General features: G+C 39.3%; 1 protein-coding gene across 1 annotated transcript in view; it reads right to left on the reverse strand.

Annotated features, from left to right (window-relative positions):
* The window catches only part of LOC150079818 (uncharacterized), a 70,260-nt gene that overhangs the window by 9,864 nt on the left and 45,116 nt on the right, over positions 1-15,280 (reverse strand). The window contains exon 4 of the mRNA XM_090383241.1: positions 5,777-5,918. Within this exon, the coding sequence (XP_090239367.1) occupies positions 5,777-5,918 (142 nt within the window). The remainder of the gene's footprint in view (positions 1-5,776; positions 5,919-15,280) is intronic.

Here is a 15,280-nt window from a genome sequence, read left to right on the forward strand (position 1 = left end):
ACGTTCAACTGCAACAATTTCTCCTCCACTTTGCTCTCAGTTATTACAAAATCATTTAGCTCCCTATTAGAGTTTGATAAACTTCTGGCCTCCATTTTCATACAGAATTCCTCATGTTGAATGTAGATGCAAAATACTCATTCAGTTCAGCTATCTGAGCAGGGTTATCAACAGTTGAACCATTAATATCAAGTGGACCCAGGGGCGGGCCGTACCAAGGGTGAAAGGGGTGCCCTGCACCCGGGCAGCAACGTTCAAGGGGTGCCTGAAATCCTGAAACTTACATACACATATGAAGAAAATTTTAAAGGGGGTGGAAATTTCAATTGGCACCCAGTCACCACATACCCTAGGAACCCCCCTGAGTGGACCAATCTGATTCGTCCCCTTCCTTCTAGAGTTTATATAAGTAATGAAGTCTTTGCTGTTTTTCTTTTCATCCTTTGCCAAAGATTTATTGTAATCTGCCTTTTCTCTTGCCTAACCTCCTTTGTGACTTGATTACAGACTATCTTATATCTACCATGGGCTTCTGTGTTGCCTGATAATTTATATACATTCCATGCACTTTTATTGTTCTCCCTTCTCACCTACCTTTACTCCCCGCTCTCAAACTATCCCCTTTACTTTACTTTTTTTTTTTTAGGCACCCCTAGAGAGCTCAGACAACTCTGGGAGTTGCCTAGCTAGCCAGAATTCTTTCCTCTATTTCACTGCCTGTTTTACCTCCACAGGATTCAAGACAGGCAACATTGGCCCCTCTAGAGGCCCACAACTAAACTGTCAGAAGAAAAACACAATTCTACACTTTCATAACACATTCTGCCCTTTACAGTTAAATGTATGCATCACAAAGTTACTACGTAGAGCTGGGGGAGACCACCATTGCCACCCAGACAATATACACTGTCACTAAGTAGACAATGATGGTGACTTGTTTTTCCAACAAAACGTAGCTTCACATTCCCACAAAGAAGTTTGTGCATATCTAAACAGTGTTTCCTGGAAAGCAAATTGGAAGAGGACTAATTCTCTGGCCCCCACTATCCCTGATCTGACTCCTTTATATTTTACTCTCTGTGGATTGTGAAAGACCAGGTGTATGATCCACCTGAAGGAGTCCAAGTAGTGTGTATGCAGGGGGCATTGTCAAGACCACATTATGTTGAGGAGGTGGATATATCCTTGTCATGCATATGCCATATTCAAAAATTTCATTATTCAAACATCATGTCCTCCCCTTCTTTCTTCCTAATGAGTACATAACAAATAGTCAAACAAATAGAACAAACTTATCTGCAAAAAGATCTAAACTTCCCAAACACTTTCTTGTTCATTTCAGAAATATAGATAGTCTTAGTACCAATCTCAACAATGTCCATTTCCACTTAGTCTGCAAACCCCACTTACTTTTTCTGACATCTTTTGAGATCTGAGATATTTTTCTGACACTATCAGTTGATTTAACTACTACTACTTATCTCACTTGTTTTGATTATTCACTGTATGATTCCTTTCAATTCAAAGGTGATGCTTGTGCACATGTCTGCTCTGATATTCCCGGTTAGAGACTTTGTAATTTGGAATCTCCTCTTTTTTTGATCATCTCAGACTTAAAATCTCTCTACCCCATTCTTTTAATTCATCTGTTACCTCTATCATTCTCCAAAATCAACTAATTACTTTGAACTCTTTAACTTCTTTTCTTTGAAATTTGACTTTCTCCAGCCCGACTGTTAGGAAAGGTAATTTTCCATGGTTATTTTAATGTTCACAAATCCAGATGTTCTGTTTCAGTTCATTCAGTTCAGTTCAGCTATCTGAGCAGGATTATCAACAGTTGAAAGATTAATGTTAAGTGGCCCCAGGGGTGGGTCCACTTGATATGATTGTCACCTCACACAGATTGTTCATTTACTTACCAGAGTACCAACAATCCTAACTACACAGCCAACACACTTGATCTTTTTCTAACAACCCTTCTAAGTATACAGTCAAGGTGAGTGGTCCTCTAGGCACTTGAGATCACAAGTGATGGCTCTTCTCCAATGGAGCCTTTCTCTCATGGCAATTCTCAACCTCATGTTGTTTGGCATTACCAGAATGCAAAATGGGATGATCTGTGAGATTTCTTTTCTTCTTTTTCTTGTTCAAGATTACTGTTTTAAATTTTCTGATTTCAATATTTACTCAGATTGTGTTAGTGAAACTGTTCATATAAGGACGAAATCCTTCATTCCACACTCCACTTTAAAATCTTGTCCTTTACATTCAAATTTCCAGGTTCATTTTCTGCCTACACCAAATTTCACAACAATTATAAAGCAGTTATTCATCAGTCCAAAATAGATTTCAAACAGGCTAAGAGTAGAAAACTTGCTTCTTGTCCAAACTGTCAGAAAACTTCATATCTGACTGCACAATTATCCCAAGGTCTCTTTCATTCTTCACTACCCTGGGTGTAACATCACTCAGGGTAGTGGAGAATGAAAATTTCTCCACATGTTCTCAAAACTTATGCTCCTAAGCTTACTCCTGTTCTCTGTTACCTTTTTACAGTTTCATATTCCACTTGTGCTTTTCCTTCTGCTTGGAAATTTGCTCATATCTAGCCAGTTCCTAAAAAAAAGAGTGACAAAACCATCCCACGGCACTTACTTCTACTCTTTCTAAAGTAATGGAGAAATTCCTTAACTTCCAAATACTAAAAGTATCTTTAAACCTTTTATCTGATCAATGATTGCCAATATAGATTCCACCAGTGGTGATATACTGGCTTATGTTATTCTATGGACAAATTCAATGGAAAAGTTTTATGAAACTCAAAGCAGTTTCTCTGGACATTTCAAACACTTTTGACTGTATTTAGCATAAACGTCTTCTAAATAAGGTTCCATTTTATGGACTGCTGGCTGCTTTTTATAATTAAGTATCCAGTTTTCTGTCTTACTGCTCACTGTGGGTGATGGTAGATGCATACGTGGATCCAGAAATTTTTTTTTCTGGGGAGGGGGAGACAATTTTCATATCAGGAGAATCACAAGGATCAGGAAATTTTAATAAAATAAATTCAGAACATAATTATTCACTGCTACTTCTTCACTTATGGGGTTTCAAAGGTAGTTCAAGTTCAGTCTCCCACTAAATTTTTGGCAGTACTTTTCTAGCCCCTCTTCTGTTGTGAAAGGAACATTCCTTTTTGTGTTCCTTAGCGCTATGCCACTGAGCCTATGTTCTGTCACAGTACTGTGAAGGTAAGTTTTAACACAACACAGTGCTGAAAATGATCTTTCTGCTGTATGAGTATTGACAGGCAGAATTAATGAGTTGCAGAAGAACCTGATGTTTGGGACACAAGATGAGCTTTTGTAGGCTTCTGCAAAAGACCACAAAGCAGATGCTCCACATCTGCTTTTTGGTCTTTTTTTTTTTTTCATAACTACTTCCAAATCATCAGTTCCCTTTCCAAAGCTGAGAAACAAGGCAAGTCATTTTTGTACATTTCAGCACCCTTCAACACTTGTGGACCTGTCACAAAAATATTTCAGTATCAGCTTTCATAGATGACCAACAACCTGAAGGTGTGTTATGGGGAATCTGTGTGTAAGTTTTGCATACAAAATCTAGGAAGGGAATCCAAGTGACCACCCAAAAATATTCTTCACATTCACGACTCAGCTGGGACATTTGGTTGATTCTTCTTCTGACATCTCAAGTTCTTCTGGGAGCTTTAAGCTCGGTGTCAGTCTTCTCAGCAAGTTCTTCTGTGGCAGTAAAAACACTGTGACGGTGCTGAGAACTGTTTTGGTGAAGGTCTTTCAAGCTTTCACATACCACTTTTACAAGTTGCATAGCACGAACTAGGTGACCTGCTTGCCTTGCAGCTGCTGAGCAAGCAGCAATGTTATTTCTAGAACTTTCAGTACACCTAACTTGATAAGAAATTCTGATGACTGCACAGCATGTAACAATGAGGATGCGATCAATGTTTCATTGCTCACACTCATTCAAAATTTCAACAGAGCATGAAAGTTTCCTTCTGGTTCTGCTGTACTTTCACATTACTCATTGTCCATGTCTGTCTGGACATGGACGGTGCCTTCACCAAGTAATGCTCCATCAGCTTCTGTGCCCCCTGAGGGATATGTTCTGGTCTCCACATACCATTGTCTTAATTATTGGGATGAGTTTTTTTTTTATTTTCTTCCACTGTTTTCCTCCTAGACATGTCTATTCTTGTTAGGACATCTGCTGACCTCCCTTCAATCATATTTATGAAGTTCTATCAAGCAACCATATTTCTCTTATGATATTCTTTCTCCCAATGAGTATTTATAATTTCAATTGCTTTTTTTTATATTTTCTCATTGGTTCATTCACTAGTTTTTTTTTCCTAATTTTACATCACTGGTGCTTGCTTCCATCCTAGCTAAGAGAATGCAGGCCATACATAATCCACGACTCAATTTTTAACCATAAGCCAATCACACATTATCTTCCAGCCATTTTCTTTGTAAAGAATGAATTTTCTTACCCTCAGCAATTTGCAGAAAGCAGAATTCTGTAGGAGGAACCCAAGCGCATTTTATCCACTGATATTTCTCTTCACCAGTTTGGATTTCAATTTCCACTCACCAAAGTACCAATATCACGCTGATTCACAGAAGTCTCGGCACTATCTGAACCAATCATGGTACTTGCAGTTGCAATAGCAGAGGAGGCGCTTGAATCATAATCCACTGGTGCTGACACACCTTCTCAAACATTACTTTCACTTTTTACTTTTTTCACAAAAAAAAGACTGCAACATCATTTGCTGTTTAAACCCACTCATACTGTCACTCCTCTAATCAAGCAGAGAACAAACTAAACAAACTCAAGAATGTATGTAAAGAAATTAAACAATCATCACTCACTACTGGATTGATTAATTTGATTCTGAACATCACATACCGAAAACAATCATACTTGAATTGAAGATATAGGAACATTCCAGCACTTTCTCAAATCAATGGACATGATGAGAACGTCATATGATGACACATAACCTTCCAGTAAATACTCAATTTCAAGGGTGATATGTAAACATGGGTTTCAGACAGTTGTAGATCATGTAAGTTAATGATACTGTGCAGCATTCCCTCAACAACTTCTAAGAAGTTGAAGCATCTAGTCCATGCCTGTGCTATCAGATGGCTCTGCCCTTCAGTATAAACAAGATTGTTTATTCTCATGAAAATTTTTGAAGAAACCTGACCCTGGTGACTCAGCCTAGCTGACTCTGTGACAGACAAAGGGAGGGCCCGCACATTGTCAAGCAGAAATTCCAAGGACGTGTGGCTGCCAGAGTTTCTTCTTACATTTCTTTCATTTTCTATCCAGCACAACAGTATGTTAAGATATAATGTTGTTTCTAATTCCAAGTTGGGGGGGGGACACATACCACTGTGCCCCTCCCCTAAATCTGTCTATGGTAGATGGCTCTCTGTCTTCAACTTCTCCACTAATGCTAGTGTTTCCCAAGGTTCAGTTCTTTCTCCTACTGTTTTCCTCTTGTATATTAATGACCTTCTTCCATTGACTGGATACCCAATCCATAGTTTTGCTGATGATAGCACACTGCATTCCACATTCCAGTTTGGGAATACACATAGCTTACATTATAATATAACAGTCAAAATGTGTAATACCAATTTCATATAAAATCTTTCTCACATGGGCATTATTATACCATTAAAATAAATCACAGTAGTAAATATAATTTTAGTCCACCAACCTTGCTTTTCAATAAAAACAGGAATTCCTCTGAATTTTGGAACAAGGTGCAACCTCTCAGACATGCTGTCATGACAATATATCTTTGAGTAACCAGCTTCATGGAGCAGCACACAACTATAAAGACCTAGAAGTCCCCCTCCCTGAAATTAAAATAAGTATTGTACAGAGAGAGAAAACTTAGTAATTATAAATGCTTTCTGCTATGGCAGAAACCACATATAAATCCTGAAAATTCTCTATGTATGCACGCAAATTCATACAGTAAATCATAGGTTAAACAAGCTTTTCATTCAGAATACCTTAAGATAAGGTATTCCTGAGTAAACTCAAGAAATATCAGAAAAAAAATTAAAGTTGTCACACTTTTATTCAACTTTATTATTCTATATTCATATTGAAAAAAAAAACATGAAGCAAAATCTTCATTAACCCTTAAGTGCAGACTTGTTCATTTGAGCAAATAACACTGGCAAATCATATAGACCATCGGAACTTTTCATTTTTATTTATACATATCTCTTTTAATGCCTGAATAAAAGACATAATAATAACATGATGGCATGTGCAGCTACAAGCAAGGTTATGAGTTTGTACACAGCCACAAAAAATGCACAGCCCATCATGATTGTATTGTCGTGCTGAAAATTTGGCTGCCCTTAATAATTAGTATTAGCATTAGTAGAGGCATACGATGCAAGAAAGCAAGCTTATGCAGCATCAGCCAAAAAAAAAAAAAAAATCCATTTCCCTCCATTCGTTCCAAATAATTGTCCAGCTCAGCCTTAAATTGATTTAGGCTATCAACTTCCACAACAAAAGATGGAAGTCTGTTCCACCAATCAACTACCTGCTAGCTAAAGGCAAACTTCCGCACATCTATCCTACAACTGTCTTTCCTCAATTTAAATTTATGCCCTCTCAGGTGATTATTCTGAGCAAGAGGAAGAATCCCATCAGCATTGAGCATGCTGAAACCATTCAAGGCTATATACACCACAATCAGATCATCTCGCAGGTAACTAGTCTCCAGACACTGTAATCTGCAAAACTTAAGCCTTCCTTCGTAAGAGCAACCCTTCGTCCCATTCACTAATCTTATTGCCCTTCTCTGTACTCGTGCCAACAGCTCTACATACTTCTTAAGATGAGGCCTCCAGACCTGTATACAGTACTCAAGGTGTGGCCTGACCACTGCCTTATACAAGGGGATAATCACCTCCTTATCCCTGCTAGAAAACTTCCTGTATATCATTGACAAGACATCATGAGCTACTCTTGCAGATCATCTGCATTGCTCAGAAAACTTCACATCTGCCTGCACAATTACCCCCAAGTCCTCTTCATTCTCTACCACTGTCACTATCATACCACACAGTTTATATGTTACTCTAAGGTTACTGCTTCCCATATGTAGGGCTTTACATTTGTCAATGTTAAACTTCATTTGCCACCTCTCAGCCCATCTGCTCAACTTTTCTAGATCCTGTTGCAGCAGCATACTGTCATTAGTGTCCTTAACAACCCTGCCAACTTTCGTATCGTCTGCAAACTTTGACATTAAGCCTGCTATACCATTATCAATATCATTTATAAATACAGAAAACAACAATGGACCCAACACTGAACCCTGAGGGACTCCACTAATAACATTTGACTACGAAGACCAGTGTCCATTGATTACCACTCTCTGTCTTCTCCCACTCAACGATCCCTTTATCCATAGCAGCAATTTGCCTCTAATACCGCACTGCTCCAATTTTTGCAGCAGTCTTCCATGTGCAACAGTATCAAAAGCCTTTCTAAGATTCAAATATATGATATCAAAGTTATTCCCTGTATCCAGTTCCTTTGTGACCACATCATAGTATCCAATCAAATTGGTCAGACAAGACTTCCCCTTAATAAAACCATGCTGTGTCTGAGCTATAACTGAAGCCTTGTCTAGATGATCCTGCAGTGCTTCTTTAACCAGTGCCTCCATTGATTTCTCTGGAACAGAAGTTAAACTAACAGGTCTATAATTACTTTTATTGCCCTTTGATCCTCCTTTGTGAATTGGGGTGACATTTGCACATCAGTCCATGGGTACCTCCCCCGAATCCAAGGAAGCTCTCATAATTATGGCTTAGGGTTTGTTTACTTCCTTTGCTGCCTCCTTTAATATAACTGGATAGATCCCCATCCACCCAGGGTGCCTTTTTTATGTTTATCTTCAACAATTTCTCCTCCAGTTTCCTCTCAGTTATTACAAAATCATCTAGCTCACTGCCAGAGTTTAATTCACCTCTGGCATTCCCCTCTCTGAATAACTCTCATGTGTGAATGTAGATGCAAAATAATTCATTATGTATGCAGCCAAAATAAGTTTATAAACTCTTTTAGCCTTGGCTGTCTATCATAAATAGAATCTTTTAATAATAATAATATCTTCTTCAGTGTATCAGTCTTTTGACTGGTTTGCCCCTTTGATGAGCTGTTCCATTTCTCAAGGTCTTGTGCTAGGTGTTTCACTTCTGCATAGCTCCACAGCCCAGTTTCCTTCAGAGTTGTATTTATGATGGTGTTTCTTGGTCTTCCTTGGTTTCTTTTTCCTGGTATTTTGCCTCCCAGCACGTCCAGTAATATCCCTCTATGCCTCATGGTGCATCCAATCCATTGTAGCTGTTGTCTTCTGATTCGTCTTAGCAATTCTCTTTCTTCTCCTACACATTGTAAAACCACATTATTCATTTTTTATGTCCAGCTAATCTTTTTCATTCTCCGCCAGCACCACATTTTAAACGCCTCTAGTTTTTTCAAATTGGTTTTGTTTAATGTACATGTCTCTGCTGAATATAATGCAATTGACCAAATGTATGTTTTCATAATTCTTTTTCTTATATCTAGTGACATATTAATATGGAATAATATTAATGTCATAATATGGAATAATAATATACACTCACAAATAGGAATATATATTTGTATAGCCAAGGCTGGAGATAGATTTACAATTCAAAAACATTGTATATTGCAGAATATAAGTTGACTTTGAAGTGCTAAAAATTTACTAAAATTAAGGTCAACTGAATGCAGAGTATCAAATTTCAAGCTTGAATTGAAGGCACTTTTTATGAAAGTGCCTTCAATTTATTATATACAGATTATATACAATTATTTTATACAGATTTTTTTACACAAATATACACTGTTTCCAAACTTTTAAAACAAGAATTTCTCCATCTTCTTCATTACATGAAAATAGTTCATGGAATTCATTGGGAGTTGTTTTCTGGTTTACTTTTTGAAATTGTCAGTTTCTAATAGCTAACTTGATTCCACGTTAAGGTGTTGTTCACAAAGAAACCAATTAGCAATATATAGTACTAAACGGAAAACAAGGAATAGCTCATCTATATAATCAAAGCCTCCCACGTATATATATAGCATCAATAAGAGCCATGCCTCGTCATCATCCATGCGTTATTTGTCATCCCCATATTTGGTTTTGTGACCTAGGAATATCTTACAGCTTGCTTCAGTTTTTATAGGAAGCATAATAAAATGTCACAAGATAACATTTAAAAGAAAAAAAACAGAAATAATTGGATTAAAAAGTAGACAGCATTTCTTAAAGCAGATTTTTCTATAATTCAAGGTACAAAAGACGATGCTAAAAAAGGGGGTTCTTCTTATATTACGAATATATGACTAAGCAAATTTTTGATGCACACTGAGTTGACTTATACAATGCAATATATGGGTAACAAGTTGCATTCATAGTCCTCGAATTACATGACAGTGACTAATCATAAACCTAGTTTTCAGGTGAGGAAACTAACTTTCTCCTGCCTGTTCACTCTGAAACAAGAAAACTATGGCCATAGTGGAAGAATTTTAATATGCTTCAGTTTGCTGTCTCTTTGGTCTTCTCAATGCATTTGCCACTAGTGCTTGAAAATGCAACATATTATCTGTGCACAATCTTAGCAAGGTATTTTCTGTCTCCTGTGAACTTAATTACTGATTTGATAAGTGTCAAGCCACAACATATATTAATATAGAAACAATTTCTTGTGATTTTAGTTCTGAATTTGTATATGTACAATTTGTACAATATAATATGCATAAGTAGAGGAAACGGTAAATGAGAAAACAGCCAAGCACAAATATACACTGAGTGATCACTGAATTATGACCACATACCTAATACTTCGTAGGTCCTCCTTTTGCCCTCAGTACAGCAGCTACCCGACGTGGCATTGATTCAACAATATTAGAGGTCTGCTGACGAGGCTACTAGTGACGGTCGTGTTCCAAGCCGCTAAGTGGATTTTTCTTATTTATTGATTTGAAATTATTGTTTTTCAAAAACTTTTGATTTAAATTTAGTAGTATAACATATTTTGTGATTTTTTGATTAATTTGGTGTATTTATTCTTTACTCGGCCTTGTAAAAGTATCGGTAAGGGTTTCCACGTGTTCGTAACTACCGCTACCGTTAGTAACTTTCCCGCCATTGTGATACCGTACTAGATATACCGTAGGTTATATACCGTACTAGATAGCGTTAGTTGAACTTCGTTAGCAGTTAAATTGTACGTTTAAATAAATACATACAACTTAGATTACAAACGTAATATAATTAATAACATAACATAATTAATTAATAAATTAATAGAATCATGACTCAGACCACAGCAGCAAAGCAAAAGGCTCAAGCTAATGGAAGTGCTGTGGCTCAGAGCAGAACTGAGGGGGGGCAGTTGTCCTCTGACTCACAGCCTTATAAAATGCACTGTTTGCTTGATGTTTGCAGAGCAATCGGGTACGGGACATGATACTGCCAAGGGGGATGTCTTTGTGTGTGCGCGCGATGCAAGGAGTGTATCGATATCAGGCAACAACTCGGCGTTCTTGTGGGCCTATATGACAGCTTGAAGGACAGGGTGGATGCCCTCGAAGAAACTAAATTGAGGGGCCCATCAAGCTCTCAGCTGCCCACATCAACGCCAGAGCTTGCACTTGGGCATCGCGTGACACAGAGACAACCCCCAAAGCAGAATGCACTGGTCCCGAAGGAACTAGTAGTTGTTGGTGACTCTATTGTCAGGGAAACGGGGAACATGCTTTGTAAAAAAGATAGGTGGAACAGGACCAGGGTATGTCTGCCAGGGGCAAAGGTTGATGACGTTGTAGAGCGAATATCATCTTTTAAGGGCACAAAAGGTGATATAGTTGTACACGTTGGCACTAATAATATTAAGAGTAGGAGACCGGCAGAATTACTTAACAAGTACAGGTCACTGTTGAACAAAAGCCGAGAATTAGGGTTGAATTTGAAAGTGTCTGCAATTCTGCCCAGACACGATAGGAGGGAGTATATGATGAGAGACTTGTCGATCAATTCGGCCCTGGAAAGATTGTGCAAGGCTCAAGGGGTACAATTTTTTTCAGCCTGGACTGTACTTGTTAACAGGAGAGATTGCTTCTACAGGGATGGGATACACTTAAATAGAAAGGGTGCAAGAATATTTGCTGATGCTATCGAGACAGTGTTAGGTGGTTCGGAAAACTGCTAGCTTGGGGGGAGACAAAGACCAATAGATTGACAGTAGCCACTGGCAGAGGTGAAAGAGATTCTTGCACTGCTTCTATTAGAATGAGCAGAAGCCTGAAAAACAAGATGAATGGTATTTCAGAGACTGCTGGGAGCCATTGCGGTACAAGTAAACACATGGGTTGTGTTAGGGTAGCTAAGAATAGAAACAGGTGCATGTATACCTGCGTGTACACCAATGCTAGGAGTTTGGTTAATAAATTTGATGAATTTGAGGTATTGCTCAAAACATCAAAGGCAGATATTGTTGGGATATAAGAGACGTGGTGTCACACAGATATAAGTAATGCGGAACTGGAATTTGGGGAATACAATGTGTATAGAAAGGATAGACAGGACAGGAGGGGTTATGCTATTACTTAAGAAACACATAAAAACCAAGGAAGTGAAGCCAGTTGACATCGCTGGACAGTGCAGTGTGGAGTCAGTTTGGTGTGACATAAACATTGGGAGATCAAAATTGAGAGTAGGAGTGTGCTATAGGCCTAATGACTCTGATGAGTATAATAAGGAACTGTACAGGGAAATAGAGTGGGCCAGTAAATCAGAGTGTCTTATAATGGGAGATTTTAATTTCCCAGATATTGACTGGAATTTGGGGGCTGGTTACTCACACACTAGCAGGGCTTTTGTGGATTTATTGGATGATTGTTTTCTACATCAGCATGTTCGGGAGGCAACTAGAGGGAGTAATACTCTTGATTTGATTATCAGCAGTGATTCTTCATGCATTAAGAATCTGCAGATAAATGAACCACTAGGTGGCAGTGATCACAGTGTGCTGAAGTGGGATTTACTCAAAGAGGTAACTACCATTAGGGGTAAAGGGAAGGGTTATTGCTTCCGTAAAGGCGACTACGATGGACTGAGACAGTATTTAAATTCTATACAGTGGGACCAACTGATGATGTTACCAACAGCAAATTCAAAATGGGAAGCATTCAAAGAACTTATCTTGGAAGCTACTAGGCTTTACATACCAACTAAAAAATATTGTTCAAGGTTTAGGCCAAAATGGATGTCAGATGAACTAATGAGGCATATGGCAGAGAAGAAAAATGCATGGGATACTTACAAATTAACACATGACACAGAAGCCTATGATAGATACAAGTTGATATGCAACCAAGTTACAAAGGAGGTTAGGCAGGCGAAGGCAGATTACGAGAAATCCTTGGCAAGGGATGCAAAGAAAAACAGCAAAGAGTTCTTTATTTATGTAAACTCTAGAAGGAAGGGGATGAATCAGATTGGTCCACTTGATATTGATGGGTCAACTGTTGATGATCCTGCTCAGGTAGCTAACAAACTAAATGAATATTTTGCATCGACATTCACACATGAGTTATTCAGCGAGGGGAATGCCAGAGGTGTATTCAACTCTAGCAGTAAGCTACAGAATCTTGAAATAACTGGGAGTAAAGTGGAGGAGAAACTGTTGAAGATAAACACAAGAAAGGCACCTGGGGTGGATGGGATCTATCCAGTTATATTAAAGGAGGCAGCAAAGGAAGTAAGCAAACCCTTAGCCATAATTATGAGAGCTTCCTTGGACTCAGGGGAGGTACCCATAGACTGGAAATGTGCAAATGTGACCCCAATTCACAAAGGAGGATCAAAGGCTGACACAAGTAATTACAGACCTGTGAGCTTAACTTCTGTTCCAGGAAAATTAATGGAGGCACTGGTTAAAGAAGCACTGCAGGATCATCTAGACAAGACTTCAGTTATAGCTCAGACACAGCATGGTTTTGTTAAGGGGAAGTCTTGCCTGACCAACTTGATTGGATATTATGATGCAGTCACAAAAGAACTGGATGCAGGGAATAACTTTGATATTATATACTTGGATCTTAGAAAGGCTTTTGATACTGTTGCACATGGAAGACTGCTACACAAATTGGAGCAGTGTGACATTGGAGGCAAATTGCTGCTATGGATAAAGGGGTGGTTGAGGGGGAGAAGACAGAGAGTGGTAATCAATGGACACTGCTCATCGTGGACTGATGTTATTAGTGGAGTCCCTCAGGGCTCAGTGTTGGGTCCATTATTGTTTTCTGTATTTATAAATGATATTGATGATGGTATATCGGGCTTAATGTCCAAGTTTGCAGACGATACAAAGGTTGGCAGGGTTGTCAAGGACACTACCGACGCTATGCTGCTGCAACAGGATCTGGAAAGGTTGAGCAGATGGGCGGAGAGGTGGCAAATGAAGTTTAACATTGACAAATGTAAAGTACTACACATAGGAAACAGCAACCCCAGAGCAACGTATCAACTCTGTGGTACTACACTGACAGTGGTAGAGAATGAAAGGGACTTGGGGGTGGTTGTGCAGGCAGATATGAAGTTCTCTGAGCAGTGCAGACGGGCTGCAAGAGTAGCTCATGGAGTATTGTCAATGATATACAGGAATTTTTCCAGCAGGGATAAGGAGGTGATTATTCCATTGTATAAGGCGATGGTCAGGCCACACCTAGAGTACTTTTTTTTTTTTTTTTTTTTAGGAGCATTAGCAGCTAAGGCCATATTGCTCCGGGATATGCGGTGATCATTCCCTGACCTTTCCGCATCCTCCGTATTTGGTGGTGACGGGCTCGAACCCCCTAGAGTACTGTATACAGGTCGGGAGGCCTCATTTCAAGAAGGATGTAGAGCTGCTGGAACGAGTACAGGGAAGGGCAACAAGATTAGTGAATGGAAGAAAGGGGTGCTCTTACGAAGAAAGGCTTAAGTTTTGCAAATTACAGTGTCTGGAGACTAGGCACCAGCGAGGTGATCTGATAGAGGTGTATAAAGCCTTGAATGGTTTAAGCATGCTCAATGCTGATGGGATTCTTCCTCTAGCTCAGAAAAATCACCTGAGAGGGCATAAATTCAAATTGAGGAAAGATAGATGTAGGATAGACGTGCGGAAATTTGCCTTTAGCCAGCGGGTGGTTGGTTGGTGGAACAGACTTCCATCCCTTGTGGTGGAGGTTGATAGCCTAAAAAAGTTTAAGGCTCAGCTGGATAGGTATTTTGAACAAACAGAGGGGTGAATTGGAAGTGGTTTTTTTTTTTTTTTTTTTTGGCTGATGCTGCATAAGCTTGCTTTCTTGCATCAAATGCCTCTACTAATGCTAATGCTAATATGTCGGAAGCATTTGGGAAGTATGGCCAACCAAGCTATGTGTAATGTGGCTAGCAATGCAGGTATGGAGGTGACTGATGTATCCCGAAGCCTGATAGGTCATTCCATAGTGTCCCACAAGTGCTCTATGGGATTGATATCGGGGGGGAGTTCGGAGGCCAATCGATATGCTGGAAGTCAGAACTGTGTTTCTCAAACCATTCCTAAACATCGAGTGCCCGATGGCACACTGCATTGTCATCTTGGAAGACGCCATCGACATTCAGGAAAAAGTGTAATATAGCGAGGTGTACACAGTCAGTTGACGATAGCGGAGACACTGATATGTTGTTCCACATGCCCCACACCATACAACTGCCTCCACTGGTCTGCACTTTTGATACAATGCATGATGGATCAAGAGCCTCATGTTGTTGATGCCGAATCCGTACAGGACCATCCACGGTATGGAGTAAATAACGTGGCTCATCCGACCAGCACACCTTCTTCCAGTCTTCTAATGTCCAACTTGCATGCTCTTTGCACCTAGCGAGTCGTTTATGCTGATGAACCTTGGTTAGGAGAGGATGCCATAGGGATCGTCTGCTGGTATAGTCCAATGTGCGAGCATGTGATGCATCGTCATGCCAAATATTTTTCCAGTTTGGCCCATGTTGTATTGGGCAGTCAACTCTCCAACAGTGCTACACCTGTTCGTCTGTACAAGTCGTCGGACTCAGCACTCACCTCTAGCATCAACTTTTCGCCGACCTTTGCAGTTTCGCCGT

This window comes from Mastigoproctus giganteus, chromosome 10 (assembly GCF_048544385.1).
Source record: "Mastigoproctus giganteus isolate SK-2022 chromosome 10, ASM4854438v1, whole genome shotgun sequence".
In the NCBI taxonomy this organism is placed as follows: domain Eukaryota; kingdom Metazoa; phylum Arthropoda; class Arachnida; order Uropygi; family Thelyphonidae; genus Mastigoproctus; species Mastigoproctus giganteus.